This window comes from Linepithema humile, chromosome 7 (assembly GCF_040581485.1).
Source record: "Linepithema humile isolate Giens D197 chromosome 7, Lhum_UNIL_v1.0, whole genome shotgun sequence".
Lineage (NCBI taxonomy): Eukaryota > Metazoa > Arthropoda > Insecta > Hymenoptera > Formicidae > Linepithema > Linepithema humile.
The window spans coordinates 8,852,369-8,875,709 of NC_090134.1; the positions used below are offsets into that span (position 1 = coordinate 8,852,369).

The following is a 23,341-nucleotide window of genomic DNA, read 5'->3' on the forward strand; positions in this document are numbered from 1 at the left end:
TAAGGCGTTGCTTTCGTTTCGTTGTAAAACGAAAATTGAATGAGAACTTTTTCTCATTTTTGAAAATATAATTTCTCCTTGTTACACAACACATTCAATTTAAATGTGTGCATTTAAAATTATTTCTTGAGCCGCACGAAATATGACGTTTATATGAAGGATTATTCCGTGAAAGTTTAGATCAATATAATATAATAATGAAACTTTTTTTAATTCTTTTGTGAATACGCTATCCTTTTCGTGCATATATCATGACGTGCGATCTTTTTCGTCGGCCGACTTGACAGAGGAATTAATTGCGCAACGATATCATTCCGACATTCAGCGCCAATCAAGATCAAAGAAGTTTCAAAGTCATCGCGCGACTTTTCATTTCTGCTGTTTCTAAATCGGTCGCGATCTTTGAAACCATTTGTGGCAGCGGGATAAACTTGGTCTCGCGAGCGAGCGAGCGAGCGCTGAAAATCATGGTCGGATTTCTTCAACGATCCGTCCACTTTCGATTGCGTTACGTCGATGCTTTCGAGCGCCTTCAAATCCGATCGCACTATCGAAAGCGTATTCTTATAACGGTATTGCTAAGCATTGCGCTTTCGTTAGCCTTAAGAAATCGCAGCAGATTCCGTGGGACAAGAGAGTGTAAAAAAATATGTGGAATTTAAAATAAGTGTGAAATCAAAAATCAAGAGATATCATCGTCGAGTTCGAAGCCAATCACCTTTTTTTTTTTTTAAGATCCACCGCTCGTATTTTCTCACATACATCAATGTTCATTCCTGAGTTATTTCTATGTGTGCACAAAGTACAGCCCCCTACAGCGTCGGTACACGATCTACAAGGGGAAGAATCGATAACACAATAGGCTCGGTTGCTGCTCGCCCGCGTTAACACTTCATGAAGAGATACGATCGTGCATGCGCTATGTTCTCGCCAGCTGATTTAACACCTTCCTCTTGCCTTCTCTCCGGCATATATAAAGCCGGATCATCTCGCAAAGATAAAGGTGCGCGTTTCTTACAACTCGTCTGAATTTATAGAGGAAAAGATAATAATGCACGAGATAGAACAGAAATTTTGTACACGTCTTGTATTTATATCTTTCATTTAAAGCTGGAGATATTGAATTTTTCACGCTGCAAATAGCTATGCAAGAAAGAAATAAATATACAACAGAGTAATTTTGTAAAAAAAAAACTTAAGGTTAAACTGTATTTTTTAGTTTAATTATGCAAGGCTCTGAAGTCTGTTCTGTGGATGAAAGTCAATACTTATCGCGCGTGTTACGATTCAGTCGACAGGCAAATAAAGCAAGCAAAAATACAACTCCACTTGTAAAGTAGCTTATTCTGTGTTTAAGTAACTTACTAAACTACCTAAGTTAAACATTATTATAGCTCCGTTCAACTACTCAGTGTAATGAACGGTTCGGTGAACTCCCTCGGTGATATAAACTACCATCCTTGTGAATTTTAGAACATGCAAGGGTTTACGTAACGCATGTTTATTTTCCCGAGATGAGGTGCATGGAATGATTGCGATATTAAGAATTGATAGGAAAACTAACGGAATTACATGCAATAAACCCATAGGAGTAGGATATAAATTTGATTGCGTATCATTCACATCATTGATTTAAAATTAAAGACTTTGTGAGAAGAAGTGATAAAACACCTCTTTACGGAAGATAATCAGGATGTAATCTCGCGAATGTTTTCGCATTTATTATCTTCTCAAACTGATTTAGAGCAATCTTTTATGTATCATTATTGTAATTTTATTAATACTAAATTCTATGATAAATTTTATCGAGACTTTAATGTTAATTGGGGGAAAAACGATATGCAGAGATATTTATCTTTCGATTTTCAGCACTTTGTCTCTTAACAACTATAAATTTAATGCTTGTGAAAATAAATTTCTTGCTGAAATCAATTAAAAAGCCATGTCATTCAGATTTATTATCCGGTCACAATCTCGTTTGTGAAAATATTCAAATAATTGGTAGAGATTTTGCGGAATTTAGAAAAAAAAGATTTGAAAAACCGTTCATCGATTATAATTGTAAAATTTTGCACGGCAGGCAGATGTCTGCCGCCGAATTTATAATTCAAGAAGCATGACCATGCCATCAAGTATATCACTTTCTCCATGCCCCATATGTGCCGATAATTCATTTTTATATTCCGGTCTTTCTTCATGCTTTATAAATTTCACTCTAATTTTATTAGGCCGTAAAAGTTATATCACACTGACCACGTTGGCAAGCATGGAATCCTCGGCGCTCCTTTCGCTTTATGACGTGCGCGACACATTTGCATAGCGCACTCCACATATATTGAGCGCCGTTTTATGCTAATTGTTAAACGAGAAATGATACAAACTTGAATAAGTCTGTATTTATTTTTAATATAAAATTAAATACATTTAAAATATGATATTTCCAATTTAGAAGGATAAATTTATCATTTTTCTAGAGATAGGGATTTTGCTTGCGCTTCTCCTTCAATCAATCGTGGATTAGCGCTCAATAAACTTTAAGCATTCAATTATGGCAATAAAAATCGCGCTATTTCTTTTGTTGTAAAAAATGAGGCCGCCCGGATAAGAATTGAAGTTTTATCACGCGTAACGCTGGAAAAACGAGTTCGCGATAGTTACCAAAGCAATATATACGCGCGCACTGGTTTTTAACACAGTGTCTACTATTATGGTAGACTTTCCGTGGGAGTGCGCGCAATCGGTCCCACGGAACGATCAAGGTTTTTGCCGATCGTGAGCCGCTCGAGAAAGGAGCGTTTGCACTGGGCGCTGTCTCGGTCTCCCGCGATATTTTTTTCCATCGTCGCAAAACTATCGCGCCGATCGCGATAAGATCGTGATCTTGGGCCCACGAGGGAAAAGAAAATAACAGCTCGTGACGTCGATTTGTCGGAACGTGTGAATCGCGGGCGCGTGAGAGTCGATTAAAATCGCGGAAAGTCATCAATCGATTACTCCATTACGTCTATTTCCTTTATTCTTTTCTATATTATGTAATAAATAAATCAATTGTTTTCTTTTGCAAGAACGTGCAATTAAACTCATTTGAAATATTACTTCTATGTCCATTTCTACTTTTTTATTGTAAATTTTTTTCCATATGTTACTAAAATACTTAGTAACAAATTAACAATTAAAAGACCAATGTGTAATGATTTAATAGATATTGAACCATTAAAAAATAACGAGGCTAGTGTAAATCAATAACAGCAGAAAGGTGATAGTTTATTTACCGCGGAGGCTTACCGCGATACATTCGCACTCTAATGCGAATGCAATAAGAATGTAGGTGGTTCCGGATCTGCACTATAATGATCGCGCGATTACGAAACTAGGCGTCGCGATTGACCCTCGAGCGAAGGTTACATCGGTACCCAGACAGTATGAAAGGGGAAAAAATAAAGAAACAATTGGTATTATTATATTACACACACACACACACACTTTCGACAATTTAGTCACTGTACTACTTTTTGCGCGACGTTAACGAGATAATTATTCCTCGTGCAGTATGTCTGAAAGAACGGTGTTTTTCCTCTTAAATTTATTTCAATAAATCTAAAACACAAATTATGCATATATTGCAGGCTAAAAAGTGTAACATGCAACTATCAGTAAATTGTCAATGACTTGCGTATTATATTTTAACCTATATAATTTTTTTAGATTTATTCAAATAAATGAAACAAAAGAAGTTGTGTTCTCTTTAGACGTACTGTATAATATCCTTGACTGTAAGATTGCAACAACAAAAATAAAGAGCGGGAAGGTAATCGACGAAAAGAAAAGCGCGAGTGCGTGGATAGCCCGATAAGATCTAATCGAAGTTGTGAATCGCAACACGCTGATTACACAATGATGGAATTGCCGACAGGCGCGCCCAGCAGGCATCCGGAAACGGGGTCGATCGTTTTGGTTTAACGACGAAGGTCGTAATGCCAGGTCAATCGTCTCGATCGGAGTTGTCGATAAACGATGATTAATTAGCAGCGTTATTAAGAAGACGTTGAAGGGATTATGTTGTCATTAAGAAATAATGTGCGCTTGAAACGACTGAAGATCGGTAACATATTTTGAGAGAAAGTTTCTTTGCTCGTTTAGCGCTACATATAAAATATGGAATTGTATTACATTAATATTTTTTGTCGCCATTCGGATATTTCTCTTAATACGTAATGGATTAAAAAGAGAATCAAGTCTATCTAGAACTCTTTTTGTTTCAAACAGAATGTTTATGAAGAAAGCGAAAGTGAGATGCCGACCTTCAGGTCTTTTTTCTCCTTCGGCGCGAATATAGCGCGAAAAAAGGGGTTCAATGCATATCCCAATAAAAAAAGCGAGATAGTCAAGCGCCGGTGAGGCTCAATCGCATTCCAAATATCGCAATATTTCGGACACCGGGTCTCTCGACAGTTAAACACTTCAATACATTACGAATAATGTCCACCAGTTCGTAAGAATGCAACAAAAGGAATGGAGGCGCCAGGACGCTCATATTCCATCCTTTTATTCTTTTATAGCTTGTCCAGGACATTCCGAATTTACAGTCGTACCGTCGTCAGAATTCCAGAATGACAAGAAAATCCACATTCTTGCGGATGGAAAGTGTCGTTCGATCGATATTTCGTTTCTGGAACTTTTTTGTCCGTTTATTCTCTTTAATCCGTTATATTGCAATTCTCTTTGTATCGTAATTGAATTCGATTATCAATTTGACGAGAGTGCTAAGCGAAGCAAGAGAATTATTTTGTTTTATCACTTCAAGATTATATCACTCGTGATTAAACATTTGTTATAAAAGGAAAATTATTTTAAATTACATTTCTTATGAATTGCGTTTTAGAAATCCTTATTGCAAAATACGGGATAGCTACATTCTTTTATTACTATATAGTTGAGCTCTTTCCACACAAGTTAAATCGATTCAGCGTAATATCCAGAATAAACAAACAGATGAAATTTTAATTATAAGATGTCGCTAGGCATTTTCTGTTTCACAATTGAATTAAATTGTCCGTCTTAATAAAAGCAGAGGTGCTTAAATGATGTATTTCTGTCAGCTTTGGATAATTCACAATTTGTCTTCAACCGGGAGATTTCTCAAACAGCACAATTCATTTTGTAACTGCAATCTCACCAATTATCCCCCAACAACCTTTCACGTCTCTGCATCCTGCTTTCTTGAATCGAGACGTTTGATTACAGACGTCTAATAACCGACGCGCAAATCTCTAATCGCACGCAGTGAAAAAGATTCATTTTCCATCCGCCCGATTTCGTCGGCGATGTTTTCCATCGTAAATAACAAAAATTAGCTGCGGACGATTCTGTTTTCAATGCATTTTAAAAGGTTGCACGTGAAAACCTCAAAAACATTGAAACGTTAAATGAAGACTTTTCCCACTGACGCATCGAAAAGCAGAAAATAAAGCGATGTAAAATTGATCGATCGCCACGATTGTTCCCGTAATCGTTCTTTTCGCGAACATGCGAAAGTCGCGTAAGTTGGATTTCGCCCGGCGAGCTCTCAGTGAAGGCGGACTTAGTACGACGCAGTCTACAGAAAAGGTGAAACCTAGTTTCTTAGTTGTGTCGATGATTTCGAGGACACGCAATTTGTTTACTCTTCTATTGCGCATCAATGCCTACTGGCGATCACTCGATCAAATATTAGTTCTTTTTCTACTAATTTTTTATTAATACGTATCGTAATTAGTAGAGAAATTAAACTTGGGTATAATGGTGTTACAAGTTTTATTAACTTTGAATTAATCTTTCAAAATATTTGTATTTGACGAGTAAATTAAAAAATATTAAATCACTAAAAAAATATCAAGAAATCTCATTAAGTTCTGATATCTATAAAAAAAAACTTAATATTTAAATTATATTTTTTATTTCGTGATTATACTTTGATAAAATACATTTTAGAATTCTCTCATAGTATAATTTTCAAAATTCGAATATTATTTTCAAAAGACAAGATTCATATATAATTAATTTTGTGTAATGTAGCAACTGTGTGAAGCAACGAGACAAGGTTATGAAATTAAATCGATTGATGAAGAGTGATGAAAAAGCGAAATCTCATTTCTAATTGCAGCGTGCGTACAATAGCGTGGCTCTACTCTCAGCTGTAGCTTTTAAAAATATAATGTAGCGGTTATATTCGGCCCGAAATTAATTCATGTAGCATAATCTCTTATAAATAGCGCAATATTTTATTATTCAAGTGATTCTAGATTTAGCATAATAAAAAAATTAAACTATCTCTCAATTTCGAGATCGTCGATTTCGAATTTTGAGTAAAATGCGCCAGCATGACTTTGACTTTTTTCTTCGCAACAACACACACATACATTTCAATAGTTTAGCTTTCAATAGTTTAACGTAGCATGGCAGGCGTAGAAAATACGCATATATCATAATTTTGTCTCGGCCGGGTATGCAAAGGAGGTGAAAAACTCGTCGCGCGAAGGAGAGTGTGAAACCTCGTTTCTTCGATTCATGATTTTGAGGGCAAAAGGAAATGTCTAATGCATCACGTTGAATTCCCAATCTAGCACTTTTATCTGCAGATCGGATAAATTAATTATCGCAGAAATAAACATCTTTAGATATTCTATAAAACAATAGAAAAAGAGAAAGTCAATTTAAATAATGTCCAGCAAAAGAATGTTTGTGCGATTGAATGTATCAAAGAAGCTAAAATTAAGCCTCGCACTTATGCAGATATTTTCAAACAAGATCGGAAGTTTGATTTGCTGGCAGATAGATCTCGCGTTTAATAACACGAAGAGGATCGGGATAGTTAGATATTAAATCATTATGCCGCTGAGTCTTGCAAGGCTGCGAGCGTAGGCGGCGGTCCTGCTGCAAAAGATTTCCTGACCTACGACACGAGTCTCCGCGGGAATCGTCTGCCGAGGGCAGTAAACTCTCCTCGAGCGAGCCCTTCCAAGTAAGGGCTCGTACGTTTCTTTTATCTCGTCTAATTTATGGCAAATGAAAACGTGTTTGACGCGCAAACGTCGAGCGAGCGCAGTTTTGCACGATGTTTGCGATGTAATCTGTGCCTTTCCAATTAATTTGAAACAAGCGTCTGGCGCAGAAGACGCCGATCTCTCAGCTAAAATCGAATCTGCCCCAGCAGAAAAATTGAAAACATCACTCTGAACCAGTGTTTTCTTTTTCAAATTTCCAATTCACTCTTTCAATTGCTCTTAGATGTGTTTATCTACTCAGCATATTGACACAAAAAAGTTGACGCAAACACGTTGATGTTAAGTATTTATATTATATAATAGATTTCACATTTACATACTTCAACGAATCGTTCAAATGACTCCCATCGGCTCGTTCAAACAAATTGAACGCCAATATGTTTGAATGCAAAGTCGCATAAACATTTCTTTTGTGTAATAATAAAATTTGCAGTTCAAAATAATAAAATTGCTGATTTTTTTTACATGTTTATCACAGCTTTTTGTCTTAAAAGCAATTAGTTCCTTTCTTGTTCCTTACTGTACAATTATTTTTGACTAATTTTTTCTGAAAAAAAACTATAAACTCAGATTGCAAATAATAACACTTGCAAGATCAGTTTGTTTCATAATGCACGGTAAAGAGAGGGTCATTATTCCGCCTGTGTGTAAGAACTCAACGGCCGCGGGCTATTCTCGCGAATATCGGGCATTGTAAACTCTTAAAGCTAATGATTGCGCGCAACACGCGTTATATTACCGCATTTGGTATTAACAATTAGTGTTTCCGAACAAGTAATGATCGTTCCGTATAGTTTATGACGCAGCGCGGGGAAATATCGCCTCGGAACAGCCGCTTTCATACCGTTCTAGTGGGAACAATTAATTATCTCCGTGTTTGCAACGTGCTTATAATAGCCGTTAATACATTATCGATATGCCATCATTCGTTGTCTTACTGAAATTACACACGACATACGTACGGTCTTGTAGAGAACCATAATGATCTATTTATTCCTCCCATTAAATGCACGAGAGCTACACAAAAAGTTGTAAATACATTACCGCGTTCGAGTGCTTGAAGCATTCGACAATTTTTGAATAAAATTAGATACAATTGTTTTATTTCAAATATTAATTTACAAATATATACTATTTTAGTGGAATTTAAAATTAAAAAAACAAAAAGTAAATCAAAAGTATCTAAAAATTAATAACAACAGAGTTATGTTAGGCGATAAAATTGAAGAAATTCATTCTTAAAAAAAAACTGCAAATATTGTAAAAAAAAATTAAATAATCTTCGCGAGTGATATAATAGAATTTGAGTGACGCAAATGCGCGTCGCCGAAGATTTTCGCGACGAATGTATTTCGCGACTCTGTTTTCTCCTTCGCATACCGTGAATGTTTCTCGTCGGCGTCGGCGGATTGGAAGTGACCAATCGCCGGCCAAGGATAATGGAGCGGGTGAGTTGGAAAGAATCGATATCGGTACATTGGCCACGGTAAATTCTCCGGGTAATTGCCAGCGAGGCAAGACCCATGGATAACGCAAAGTCGCGGGAACATAATGGGCGACGCATAACGCACTCATGCACACGATGAATACTCTAATTGCAACACGAAGGAACATCCTGGGATACTGATACGCGCGATGTCTTACAGGACCATCACAATGGTGAAAGCACAGTAATGAAATCTGATATAAAAAACAATATGATTAGTTTGACAGGGACGATTTGTAAGATCTCGTTTGTACATAAATTTTGGCGATTGAAAAAGATTAAGAAGTTAGCTTGAGTGGAAAAGTTGCTGAGCCTCTTTTATTATAAAGTAATCAGTTGTAAGGCGATCAGTGTGTTCAATTTTGTTCCTGATTACAGGCGCACCGCATTTCTTTTAATGGAATATGGACCGAGAACGTAATAAAAGAGATGGCTGCGGCATGATGTGTACATGCATCTCGCGGTAAATTCTCCCGGTAATTGCGACGCATATATACGCATACGCATTTACCAGCGGAATCCTTAGAGAAGGATAATAATAGCCGGGAAGCGCTTTCAGCAACATAAACGGATAAAGATTGCATTATTTCTCCCTATACATGGCGTGTATCTATTTTCTCAGACTAGAAAATGAGAAAGAAAGAGGAAGAATCTCAATAGCTTAACTCTGTAAGAAGAATCCCAATAGCTTAATTCTCCACTTCTGTGCGCGATTATTAAATCGTTGCGTCATTGATTCGCCGTAACTCACACATCTCTGCGATTACTAATTTAATGGACTTCTTTAATTAAACAGAAACGTGTGTGTTCTTCGTCCGCTCAAGAAATTGATCAGAAAATATCATGATTCAAATCAATAGTAGAGTTGCCCTGTGTTTATGTGTGACAAGTCATAGTGTCCTATTTTCTGAGCCAATATCGTGTGATCGCAAGTCATTTGCGCTCGTGGTAAATTTTCTTTAGTAATTGCAATGTGACGTGGTTGCGTGGGTGTTGATAAAATCTTGGGTGCAGGACAATGAACCGGGATCTATTGTCAATAGAAGTGGCATTCCTTCTAAACCAAAAAACGTAAATTTGCATACAGACATCAAATCACTCTCTCCTTCTCCATTTGTTTTCTCTCTTCTTTCTCCCTTTCCTTCTTTCACTAATTGTAGGTTAATCAATTATGCAATAGATGTGTTTATCTTTGTTTTGAATTGTAATTGAATTTGATTTCCACTTCTTGAGAATATCAATTTAACAAGTAGAAAACCGTACGTGCGTATGTAATTTTAAATTTTGAAATCAATATGATTGTTACAGTTTTGATTATCGTTTTTACATTTATAATTAATACACATACAAATTTCTTCTTCCTTATGCGAACGCACTTAAGAAATTTATGTTCCGCAGTAAATAAACCGCATTTCTTTCCTCCTCGCATTCTGAATTGCGAATATTTCCATTTCAAAATGACGATAGTTGGAATGTAGTAATTTTCTCATGTCTACGGATAAAACGTTCGAGGGCTGCTCAGTAATGCAACGTACATGCGTCGCCAGTAAATTCTCTTGATAATTCCGAAGTGCGGCGGACCGCGCGCGGGTGTTCTCAAGAATCCTGAAGAAAGGATAATAGCCGAGAGAAGCGGTTTTCAAGCGCAGAGCTCTGAATATCGCTCGCGTACTCGCTAGAGTACCGGAGACAGGGAGTCGCAAACTTGCGGATTTAGAGCTGCGGATTTTATTGTGCTATATATACGATCACGTGGTTGCGTCCGCGTTCGGGGTTGTTCGAGAATATAGCATCCTGCGTGGGTTAGGAAATATTAAAGTCGTAATTTATCCAGCTGAAAAATAGATGATTTACGATCGCGCATACGCGATGGACGTACTCGCTTATGGATTGATTGATACGCGTTGTGTAAATTTTATTGGCTTTATTTACTAGCGCTCGTCGATGTCGACGAACAATAAGTGAAGTTAAGTAAGGGATAAAAAATTTCATGTGAGCGAGAATTCAAATCAAAATTAAATTGGTAAAATAAGTACAGTTTAAGTTTGGAAAGAATTTATATAATCCAGAAAACAAAAAATTGATTTCGCTCGAGCGTGTCATTGCGTGCGTCATATTTTTTCACTCTCAGGGTTGTAATTCACAATTTAAAAAAAAAAAAAAGATAATGCGGGCACTTAGAGCGGCTGTCCGCAATCTCCGGAACCCTTGACACTAAGATAAGCCGGCAACATATAAATTATGAGACGTAGACTGCATTCCGGTTGTTAAATTACTTTTCTGTGATACGAGCCAGCAGTACAGCGCAAAACAGTCCGCCCACGCAGTCAAATCAAGTTTGCTTCTCTTACATTACGAGTACCTATACATACACACATATATATATATATATATATATATATATACTGCTTCCCAAAAGAATAACGAGCAACCTAAGAATCGAATTCTGATGTATTACTTTCCCATGATAAAATTTGCGAATGCTACAAATTTTCCGATAGTCGCGTATTCTCGATTTCGCAAATCTCTCTTGACGAAATATCGGTGCACTCAGTCGACTCTATCTGAGCACGGCCGCCACCTCGGTAAAGTTTCGCAAATCGCTTGTTTCGTATGCGAAACCGACCTACCGTGCTACCATGATTGCAAAAGTTCTTTCCTCCTTCCCAAACAGAAGAAGACACAAACGCGTAGAAATCACCCGCGGCAGATTCCTACATTTGGAAATGTTAAATCACCATCACATGTATGTCGCGTTGGGAAGAAGCCTCTTTCTCCTTCTTTTCTCACGGATGTAACTATGTATTATGTACACTTTTAACTGCTTGGATTCTTCGGATATCTTAACCCACGTTATTGTGAAGTAACAGCGAGATTAATTATAACGATCCGATTAATTTTGCTACCCATTACAGATGTTTCGTGCAAATTGCACTGCAAAGTTAAACATTCTTTTTAATTGTCTGAAAAAAGTAGTTTCTCGTAGTTTCTTGCGCGCTAATCCAATTCCAGTTTTAAAAAACAGATATATATTACATTATAATTTTGAGAAAATCAAAGAAAGATATATTAAAAGTAACTATTCAATTTTTTTCTTCAATAAATACGAAAATAAAATCACTTATAGTTTATTTTAAGGCGTGAAATATTTCCCGCGATCTGAACATCACGGAAAATAACAAAAGAAAAGACTTTTATACAAAAGCATATATTGATCAGAATATATCCTTCGAATCCTTCGTTCCTTTGAATTTTTTTGATAAAAATAAAAGGCAAAAATCCCCAAAAAATTATCTAATCACGCACACATACACACCCAACTCTCAATATATTAGAAAATAATTTTTCTTTAAATTTGTATGACTTTTTTAACTAATACTATATTTTTCATACATCTTTAAAAAGTTCTTTAGAAAAACATGTGTTTGACTTTCACGTAACAGCTGATTTGACAGTACGCTCGTGTATTTCGATTTGCGCAATATTTTGATCACTCATGCGGGACATTCCTGTCAGCCAAGAGGGCAAAGCGAGCGGAGAAAGAAAAAAATCTTTAAAGCACAGCACATTACCCTCGAGCGCACCCCGAAGGACCGTATTCGATATAGCTTGATTTCCGCGTGTGTGCCAGTTATTCAACGGCGCGGACATTACATAAACTGACATTTTCGCGAGACTAATATGAGCGAGCGAGCGAGCGAGCATGCGATTCCAGCTCATGAGCCAACGAGTTCGCTGAACGATAACGACAACTCCTTTCCCGCGTTGCAAATGTTTTTAAAAATGCACCTCGATAAATCCGATTGCGCGAAAACATGCAATTTAATTTTTCGTCTGATCGATTTGCAATATTTGTCGTTGTCATAATTACGCGCGCGCAAATTGCGTATTAAAGGAAATCCGCGTTGATTAACAAGTAATATTAATGTGACCGTATGTTATATTTAATATTATGTGATTGAAAAGTGATAAGACAAAATTTATATTTTCGTAGCTCTAAATGCAAATTCCAATCCGCTAGAGCGAACAGATTAATAGTGAGTATATGTTTAGTATCTTGCTTACAAAAATATCATGGAATAAAATCAGAGTCAAATTGATTTGAAGAACAATTGCAAGTCGGCTTTTTTAATTTGCTTCATTATTTTTAAGTCGCATTTCGCATTTTTGTAATATTAAAATGGCACAGATAATACACTCAACAAGAGCAAGCAGACATATGTAAATGCAAAAGAATAGAAAACAAAATATAAGAACGTTCAATTTTAGATGTTCGATATTTTTAATTCGATAATTGATTCTAATTGAAAAATTAATTAACTGCGTTTTCTAAATATAATTCTTTAACACACACTTTGCTGCCAACTTCATGATTGACGAATAAGATGTATTATATACATTTAGTTAAAATATTGAACGTATATTGAAGATACAGATAAATAAATTATTTAGTTGCATCTACTAAATATATTTCTTTTTCGACGGATATATTTTGGTTAGGTTAGGTTAGGTATACGTTCTTTTTCGTGCTTGACGAAGAGAAAGAAAGTTGGCGCAACAATTCGGATATGTATAATATCTGTCAAACTCACCGACTCTTGACACAATCGCCAAAATCAGCAACACGCTGCTCACGATTATCATCTTTTCTCGTCGTCGATGCTCGTTTGGCGCCGAATCTGAACGCTGATCCCGGGAAAACAGAAAGGGGTTGGTATTATTATAATTCTTCTTCTTCTCCTTCTTCTATATGCGACTCCTTCTTATACATGCGACCGCACGACACGCGAAGAGAAACCGGCGCGGTTCTTGACGGTGAAATTGAAATTTGTTCCCGAGTTTTCGCGCGCGCTATCCTCCGAATTCGATCGCGCGATCGATTTTCACGGGCCGATTTTCGGGCGATTGCCACTCGGTTTTTTTTTTTTTTTTTTTTCCTCCAACGCGTCGAACGCGGAGCCTTACGAAAGTTGCGGCGGCGATGCAGCGCCGATTATTCAGAGCCGCGAGTGAGCCGCCATGGGCATCGGTGGAACATATGCTACGGTCACGAGGAGAGAAAGGTGACTGTGGGTATATTGCGAGTAGCGTACTTGATACCTCCTGGTCTTCTCGGCATAGTTACCTTTCTAGCGGAGCGGCAACAAAGAAGGGGAGTCTTGGTGCTACGCCACCACCGTGTGTCGGCCACCACTTCTTCCCGGTCGGTCCCGGCGTTCACGATCACCGGGAGTGGGGATACTCGATGGTGGACCCTGGCGGCTACTCAAAAATCCACCTCCCCTTTTTTCCACCTCGCTGCACATTGTTAACCCTGAAATCGTTCTCGTGTTCTCCCGCGATCGAGATGGGAGAGGGTTGCACGGCGATGAGTCCGACCCGAGGGGGCCGCGGACTCGCCCGCGGAATCTTGTACGATCTCTGATGGAATATCTAGAAAAAAAGAACTTTGGAGAAGAAACAAAACAGCACTCTCTCGTTCGCATTACTCGTAGACAAAGACTCGCGGTTGTTGAATGCGAGTGCAATAAGTGTAATAGATTTACACCAATTACATCATAACAATCGGCGCGTAATATTCAAATTATTGTATAGTGATTGTGTATCATGCATTATTACGTGAATAAAGATGATTAACATTGTAATTAGCGTAAATATTTTGTGAAAAAAAAGAACCAATGTCCAGAATTTGTAATATAGTGACGAAACATTTTGTACAAAACAGTTTATTTGTTTTTCCCCATATAAAATGACTAATACTACCTTCTTACGTTACGTTATTTTTGCGCAGTACAATTACATGGAAAGTGTTTAACAGATCGGAATTATCGTTTCATGACAGATAGAATAAAAATATCTACGGTTGCCACGATAAAACTCTTTTTTTTTTTTCTTGTACGAAAATTATGCTCGCCTTCACAGTGACCAACAATTGGAACATATTTATAAATTGTTCACCGAGGAATAAAAAAAAAATGGATTGTGTTACCAGGTTCTATGTACATCTAGGTACTAATTTACAAATGTTTATAAATAGATGCAAATCCAAGATAATTATAAAGTAGACATCTAACCAATTACTGAAACCAGATCAGTGATCCGATCTACACAATGATTGCAATATTACGGATAACAAGTGTAATAAAGGCTTTCAATTAATTCGCTTTTGATTCTAACGCATATGCACTCCTTAAATTGCAGAAATATATTATGCATAAAAATTATAGAGCTTCTTTAATATTCTCAGATTATTATAAAACACACAATAATTGAAAACATATCACATACATAGATTGTTTTCGTCTTTAAAACGCACAGACGAATACAAAGATGCCACGTTGCAGTCCTTCTAACCGAGGAATTACATATTATTATTTTTTTCTTCTATCGTGTAACAACATATATCGGTGTGAAACGACTAGATATTGTTGCGACGCCTTAACAAAGAAATTTTTCTGTCCTTTTTTTTAAACAGTTCCTGAGAACTCGGCAGTATTGAAATAGATATGCTGAACAGTAAGACTCGAAATGCGCTAGACTCGTAGATCAAGTGCAATTCGTAAAACACTGGTGGTCATAAAATAATATACGAGATATGCGACAATATGCGCTAAAAATATCGTGCACAGTTAGATAAATTGATAGAATCTCTCTCTTCGCGTTGATGCTCGGTCGAATATATAAACTGTAAAAATTTTCTCTAAAAAAAAAAAAAGAGGAAAAAAGTTAGTAACGCAATGCTAAAAATCACATAATATTAAGATTATTGTATAACAGAAAGATTGACCCGTTAATAATTTCATTAAGCTATAATTTTACAATTACTTTAAATACAAACGAATCCTGCTTTTGTAATTCCTTGATAAATATCGACTCCCATATCATTACAAAAGCACTTGTAGTCTACTCTAGACTTTACCAATTTCTTACACGTTTCTCGAATCTAGAAGAATTACGTGAAATATATTTATTCGGATAGAAAAACATTTGCAGATCTCTGTGATTAAAAATATCATTATACATACACAAACGAGACCATTTTGCTTCTTTTTATTTTAATCATTAGATGATAATCATTATACGAAAGCACGCGCGTCAGAAAAATTTGATTCTTTCCCTTTCTTTTTTTTTTTTATCAAACCGCTTAAATGATTTCAATGACCGGTGTGAAAAGTCCAAGTGTTTGTTAAATAACTTCGTTTTATTAATAACTATGAAAAGATTTGTATGTACATCAATAATGCTGTCTCTCAGCAAGCCCACAGCTTGCTGCATGAAATATATCAAATGGAAACGGCATCGTTACGACTCTACAATTTGTACAAAATTACTCCCAAATAAATCGCAGGATATCACCATGCGTCCTTATTAGATAACGGACTTTGATTTACTGCCCGATGACACCGATAACTTAATATGGCGTAATTCGCAAAAGTTCTCCGTACATTTACACTCGCATATTTGCAAGATGACAATAGATCTATGCCTTTTAAGCTAACGCTAAACTATGCGCATATTTGCATATTCGTGATTTTATAGTAATTCGCTGTTCATCAGTGTAAATGTTCTACATTAAATGATATTTCGGCAGTCATTTTATTTCACTCTCATTTCGATTAGATTGATTAGAAGAGTAAGATATATGGTCAAGCATGATGCATAGTGCTGGACGCAAAAGAACACGAATCAGTCAATATTTCCGTCACATTACTTAAATTTGATATAATTCATGAATCACAAATGTGCGCATAGTATGACGCTGGCTTGCAGTCCTACATTCGCACGTTTGCATGAGAATGACAATAGGTCTGTTCTTTTTAACAGTACTTTAGTATTTTTGCACAATTTCTTCTTTTTTCCTCCTTTACAGTCTTAAATATATATATATATATATACATATATATATATATATATATATTTTTTTTTTGTTTTAAATAAAAAAGGATATGTTTGAAAAAAGAAAATAGAAAAAAAAACAGATCTAATGTCATGTGACGCAAAGGTCGCGTTAGGTGCGCTTGAAAAATTAAATAGTTGCGCGTAATTAAGCAGTATGTACAATTCTAGTTGCTAACTAGTTCAATTTGTCTATACTTCTTGCGCAGATTGCTCACGGAATCTTTGAACAGAACGGGGTCCAACCGCATGTTCGATCGTAACAGCGGCATATATCCGAAGACAGCGACAAACGTATTCATGCATGTCTGTCGTTGTATGAAATGATCTGGATCATTCCACGGGGATCTGTAACCCAACGGCACGTGATTAGAAATAGAATAATGATACGTGATTGCGACGTAAGTGCGAGTAAATGAGAGAGACCCACCTAATTCCGGCTACCGCGGTATCTTTATATAGCTTGCGCTGCGTCACCTTGATGGGCGGTCTTCGTGTGACGTGACTCACTAGGAAGTTCATGAGTATGTCCTCGCAATTCTGCGATTGCTCCACAGTTTTGTGGAGAGTTGAGCTTAATAATTCGGTGTACAAAGTATTGTAGTAGCGGTGATAGAATGCGGCACCGGTGAGTATGATACTGTAGTCGTTTGTCCATTTACTCGTGTAACCCCAGGAACGCTTGAAACGCAAAAAGAAAATCGAGGTGATTCAGTCGCGAAATATTTACCAATTGAATCGAAATCATATATCGCGTATACTGCTCAATATTTACCTTTGAGTCATCCCAATAATGAGATCTCGCTGGATATCCTACTATCCGCTCAGGAAATGAACGCCAAACCGTAAAAGCAAAGTCAATCTCGTCGGTATTTAAAGTAGCGTCTTCGTCGAGCGACAATATGGCACTAGTTTTGATTAACGAATGAGGATAAAAACGTTGGGAGATTCCGTCAACCGCGACAACGTGGATTGACGCCTTAATACCTTGCCAACGTGGTTTCCTTGGCACCGGAATGTCCGAGTTCCACATAAGTATTATCTTGAACAAAAGGATATATTATAATATATTGAAAAGTTATCGTGCAAGGAGATACAGCAAGAAAAATTGATAATTCAAGAATTTAATCTAAAGATAAATAATCTTACCTTATCTAGGTATTTGCTTTTCGAGAGACTCTTAAGTAGGCGATAAAGAACAGCAGTGGATCCCAATTGCGAATAAATTATGGCAGTGAAAGTATTACCAGGGTTACTGTTCGAAAAGGGAAGTTCTTGCTGACTGTCAGCAAATTGCGGTATAATCGTCAATGCTCCGGGATTCGTATTCCAGACAATTCTTTCCCGCGCACCTTCCCACGGCAAACGCTCTCGAATATTCTAAATTGATAATTATGATTAATGGAAGATAAAAGACAAAAGTTCTAATAAATATTACCATAGACAATTACCTCAAACACAGTAAATACAATTTTCTCAATGGATGAAAAATATTTCTCCCATAAAAACTGCGTTTGCTGTCGCAATTTGAGGATTTGTACATTGGATACGGACCGTACTATATCTGGAATCTGTGGAGTTCACAAAAAATTTGATTATCTAGTGTAAAGAAAATATAATTCATGATACACTCAAGTATATTTGTACTTTAACTTACTTGCAGCAACAATCTCTCGTCAGAGAATATGACAGCTTGAGTCCAATCAATGCGCTCGTGAAAGGGAAGAGCCCATCCATTACTTAAAATAACTGGAATACATCCCGTCTTCAAAGCTTCTAGAAAACGAAAGCTGCCTAGCCGTCGTCCTCGCGGAACCAAACAAAATGTGGCATTCATTAATAAAATCTCATAGTCGTACCTGTGAAGAAATGTACGATTCCATTTTAGTCTCAAGTGACATTTATATATGTGTAATTCAAATGATTTGAATATTTCTACTCACGTATCATATTCCTGATTATCCTGCTGACAATGTTCATCCTGGAATTCTCTCCAAGCTTTCCCGTGACGACAAGTCGTAACAAATACCAAATCTTTGCCGTTGTGCAGATGATAGAGAGCATTTCTCGTCTCAGATCCAATACCATGCACATATCGTTTTCCCTTAAAAGCTGCCACATATTTCTTACTGTTAGGGAAGTTATTCTCTAATGCTTGTCCAGCTTCTCCACCACGTTCCGGATGTTGTTTGCCAAATAGAGGTATCGATATATCAAAATCTGGTCTGTGTCTAAAGATGGACATGCTGGCTTTGGCCAGCATAGCATAACCCACATCAAAGGCGAGTGATTCCTCTGCATAATCAGGCCACGTGCCAGAATATAAGTTAAATATGAGATGGTTTCTTCCATTATTCCAATATGGCAGATGCAACAATTTCAAGGGAAGATTGTGTACAAATTCAGTAGATAAGGGATCTCTATCTAACGTATCCAGAGCTAAGACAAATATACATGCCCGTGTTGGGTCAGAAGTATAATATCTCGATTCAGTGATAACGTTTAATATTTTTTGGTATAATGGACTTATCACATCTTCGACTGGATACACATACACTGTGAAACCTTGCTTGCATTTAGTAAAGTCAAAGCAGGTTTCCATGCGACAATGCCTTGTACGTTGAGACATCGCCAAGGATCCAATGGATGTCTTTAAATCTTTGTCATAAAACTCTTCGTTTAGACTTAAATATGAAGGCAATCGCTCATAAGGCAACTGAGATTTGCCTGTCCATTTTTCACTTTTTAAACGATATCCACCAAAATAACAGTAACCAAGAAACGCACATGTTACAAACAATAATAAATAGCGTTTCTTGGCTTGCATTTTTAATACAGTCAGGTTATACAAAGATATATAATGATTCTAAGCATTATTTTTCCCAATGTAAAAGATCAATATTTAGTCACAAGCACATTGTAACAATTAATTATGGCTCAAAAGTTCTTCCAAAATGTAATCACTCTTGCCGTTTTGTGCAGCTGTAACACAAAATTCCAAAAATTCAAAAATTCTATTTCTCAATTTCAATCAAGTTATTTGGTTATTTTAATACAGTTACACATTTGCAATGAACATATATATAGCATCACGTTATTATTACACAACTCCTCCGACAAATTGCAATTGTAATACGATCAAAGCGAGCGTTTTTACGGGTAAAGAAAAAAATAATGACACAAAAAATTAGAGGAAAGTCATTTACCTGCTTGGAACTAAGATCAAGAGTAACCATGGGCAGGAAAAGCTCAAATGACACAATCTTCACAAAATACATGACGGACTGGCAAACTGATATACCGTTGATAAATTTCACGCCGCTTACACGCGTTACACAGCAGTGCACGATGCGTCGTGTGTAGAATGTGAAACGGATCGTGCTGACTGCGCGATACAGCGATCCTAACCGAATATAACCTATAAGCAGTGCGATCCGGAGCTCGCACGGTCGACGATCACGTCAAGATTCCACGTCGCTATTAAATGGCACGTATTGAAGTCACAATTCATGACGATCCTCGGACGATCCACTTATTTACGAGTGCACCGCATTGACGCATCATCCTTCTAGGTTAATTACGATACACGTCGATTTCGTCGAGGCTGCCGGCGATTTTACGCCCACTTGCATTTTTCGGCCGGTCTTGGTGGACCCGCGTGACATTGATCGGCAAACGCCCACAAGTGCAAAATCATTGCACACCGCGGTGCATTAAATAATTGGTTTGAAAAGCAACGCGAATTATGCAGTGACGTTGAAACGATTAGACTGACAAATCGCCTGCTTAGACTGACGTGCGTCTCGCGAGAGCGGCGACAACTGTCACGGTGAATGTCACGGCGCGGCACGCGGGCCGCATAAATCGTGCGCTTAATACATTAAAGGAAAACAATCCAGTTATCAAAATTTTAATTATAAATCAAGTAAATCTTAGAATAAATATTTTAGATGAGAATAGTACAAATAAATTCCGATATTACGTGCATTTTCGACTGCAGAAACTAAATTTGCCTATGTCGCACGCATGCGTGAGTGTTGTGCATTGTTAAAAAAGGACCAAAACTACTACATATGGTTTAAAATTATCTTTAAAAAAATCTCTTAATTAGCTTTTATTAAAAGATTTTTTTTCCTCAACGCCTGGATGTCGTTGAATATATTGATTCTCTTGTCGCAACTCCCTATTATAATATATTGATTTCTATATGTTAGACTTTACGCTCTGAGAACACTTGCAGTTAATTATAAAACTTACCTTTTGACAATTATCGAACTTCGCTTATTGGTTTTACCATGTGCTAATAATCTAAATAATATTCAAAAGCAACGTTAAAAAATTGCAGATTCCAATATTCTCATTGCGATATGAATTTATATAAATATGTTTGCACATACAATGTATAATATAACAAAAAAAATTGAAAAATTTCGATAAACAATATTGAGGCAAGGAAAAGAATTTCTACTCACTCTAACTTTGTGCCACAATGGTATTAGAATGATGTTCATCATCAGATCCCTTATTTAGTATCGTAAAAAAGCGGATGTAGGCAATTCACAATTTAATAACTAATTTTCTTTAATACGAACAATGAAAAGCGAAATATAATTTCAGATACCGTATATCGCACACAGAATACTGCACGCAGCGAGAATCGAGAACGTGTGTCGTCTTCAAGAATTTTATCGAACACTTCCTGAGATAATTAAGCTTCAGAATTATTTCCTCGATAAATCGCAAAAACTCTAATAGATCCTTTAATAGACCAATTCTTACTGCTGAAGCTGAATCAGTGTATCTAAGAAATCAATATGATCGTGGATCAATATTTCTGAATTAATTTATAAGTGAATTAACATATCAATATATACGATTCAAAATTCTCTTTCATAAAATTCGATAATTATCTATTATTGTGCAAGTACTTATTTCAAACTGATCGAAGCAGTGGTTTCTCTTTATTTATTGTATTTTCAATTACAAATATTATAATGAGAACGCATAAAGACATTTAAATAATACGAAATTGCAAGAAGATGACTTAAACAAAATAAAAGCGTAAGAGAAATCTAAAAGATTAGGAAAGTTTTACGTATTTTAATGTCTCTTAGTATTTAAACGTTTGTTTGAAAAGCCAAGTGCGTTTTCGTCAACTTCTCGATGTCAATCACGTTGCACAAATTATGCATTGACAAGTGTAGACGTCATCGCGACAAAGAAGGAATTACGAAATTCTTACCTTGACCACAGCGTATTCATGACACTTATGCATACTACTTATTAAACGTCTGTGAAGAAAATTGTTTTTTTGCTAATATGAGAAATTTGTACTTTGGCACGATACGTTGTTATGCAATCGAAAAAACCACTGAGATTTAATTTTTTGCGCTCGCTCTTTGTACCAGAATTAATAGAATCTTTTTTTGGCAGTCAAGTTTGACGAAAGAAGTAATAATAAGGAACTCTAGTTACAAATAACGTGCGTAAGCGCGTCATTCCAACGCAAATGGTTAATGCACGAAAGAAGCGGATGTTCCTCGCACAAAATTATGGAATTTGCAGCTACTGCTAACCAAGAGATTGCATGCAACGCAATTTCACCACATTTGATGCGTATGATATGCTCGGTCTGTCCGTTCGTGCAAGAGAGTGTTTTACGAGTGCGAGACGAAACAATCGCCAAGACAATTGCCTGCAATTGCCGCATCAAGTGTCGAGAAACATAGGTTTGATTTATCCCATTCAAAGTGGAACGAATTATTGCCAGCAATTACATAATTATTAACAAAAGATTTATGAGCTAGCTATCATTAATACCTTACACTTTCAGTCTATGTCTTTTTGCTACAAATTTAGTTTTTGATTTATTAAATATTTAACTTATTAATATTCAGACACTTTATCCAAATATATCTGAACCAGAAGTGTAGTTAATTTTATTTTATTTCAAAGGTGAAGCTATATATATATATATCTCTATTATATTAATAGAATGATATGTTCCATTTTCTTAAATCTGCGTTTGAAAACGCTACGATTATTTTAGTATATATAGCTCAGTGTAAATGCCAATTATTAAACACACTTTTGAGTCACATAATACACAAATATTTTAAAAACTTGAAAAATTGTTAAACTACAAATATAAGCACTTTGTGCACTGTGCACTTATATAAATAAAAAAATTTTCTAACTCTGAAAAATTCCTAAATAAACAATGCACAAGTAATCGTATTTATATGTACATATATATATAAATTATGATCTAAAAATTTATTTTATTTTTATTTATTGATTTGATAAAAAAGAAATTGACATTACTAGCACTTGATAAAAAAGAAAGTGACATTATTAACACTAGATAAAAAAGAAATTGATACTAACTTTTGCCAAACTAATTTTTAATTCTTGTTGTAGATAACCGATGGCGTTACAATCGTATGATGAGCGGATAATACAAACATAGATGTCGATTAAATGTGTCCTTCAAAAGTAATTTTAATCGTGATACACGACAATTACACGGTATGTACAGGGTATATACAGAAAGTGAACCGTAATATAAAACTATAATCAAGAGATGAGTAACAAATGATGAGTCAGATACTCCTCTTTTTCTGTATTTAATAAGCATATATAGGACAGCGATGTAATTGAAGTAATACAATTACAAAACTGTAAAGAAAAAAAATTAAATCATTTTTTATATATTATATTTAATCAATTATTTCGTTACTTTCATATTTTTCTAAAAAATGTTGTTTTTATTTCAGTTATGAAAAAAATGATCCTCTCGCAGTAAATATATCAATTTCTGTTTATTATTGATGCATTGAAATGCAAATATTTTCATACTTCTGTATTTTGACAGTGATATTTAACGATAATAGTATTTGAATAGTTCAATGCAAGT

The 23,341-nt window shown here is 36.0% G+C and overlaps 2 protein-coding genes and 1 long non-coding RNA gene across 4 annotated transcripts in view; 1 reads left to right on the forward strand and 2 right to left on the reverse strand.

The window, feature by feature from the left end:
- Cda5 (Chitin deacetylase-like 5) overlaps positions 1-14,036 on the reverse strand; it is a 43,439-nt gene extending 29,403 nt beyond the window's left edge. Inside the window, exons 1-2 of one of the 2 annotated variants that reach the window (XM_012373236.2) lie at positions 13,655-14,036; positions 13,122-13,215 (exon numbers count right to left, since the gene is read on the reverse strand). In XM_012373236.2, coding sequence (XP_012228659.1) covers positions 13,122-13,173 — 52 coding nt within the window. In that variant the 5' untranslated portion in view covers positions 13,174-13,215; positions 13,655-14,036. Of the gene's footprint in view, positions 1-13,121 lie in introns of both variants that reach the window. The other variant, XM_067359974.1, reaches the window with a different exon arrangement.
- Positions 14,037-14,239: 203 nt separating this feature from the next.
- Positions 14,240-20,257, reverse strand: ttv (exostosin glycosyltransferase 1 ttv). The gene is made up of 8 exons (XM_012373242.2): positions 19,632-20,257; positions 18,369-19,407; positions 18,083-18,284; positions 17,877-17,996; positions 17,575-17,805; positions 17,201-17,467; positions 16,856-17,106; positions 14,240-16,773 (listed from the first exon to the last, which is right to left on the reverse strand). Exons 2-8 carry the CDS (start codon positions 19,250-19,252, stop codon positions 16,593-16,595), a joined length of 2,136 nt encoding a protein of 711 aa, XP_012228665.1. The 5' UTR covers positions 19,253-19,407; positions 19,632-20,257; the 3' UTR covers positions 14,240-16,592.
- Positions 20,258-21,754: 1,497 nt separating this feature from the next.
- Positions 21,755-23,141, forward strand: LOC137001326 (uncharacterized). The gene is made up of 2 exons (XR_010891390.1): positions 21,755-22,154; positions 22,846-23,141. It is a non-coding gene; the product is annotated as an uncharacterized lncRNA (long non-coding RNA).
- The last annotated feature ends 200 nt before the right edge of the window (positions 23,142-23,341 follow it).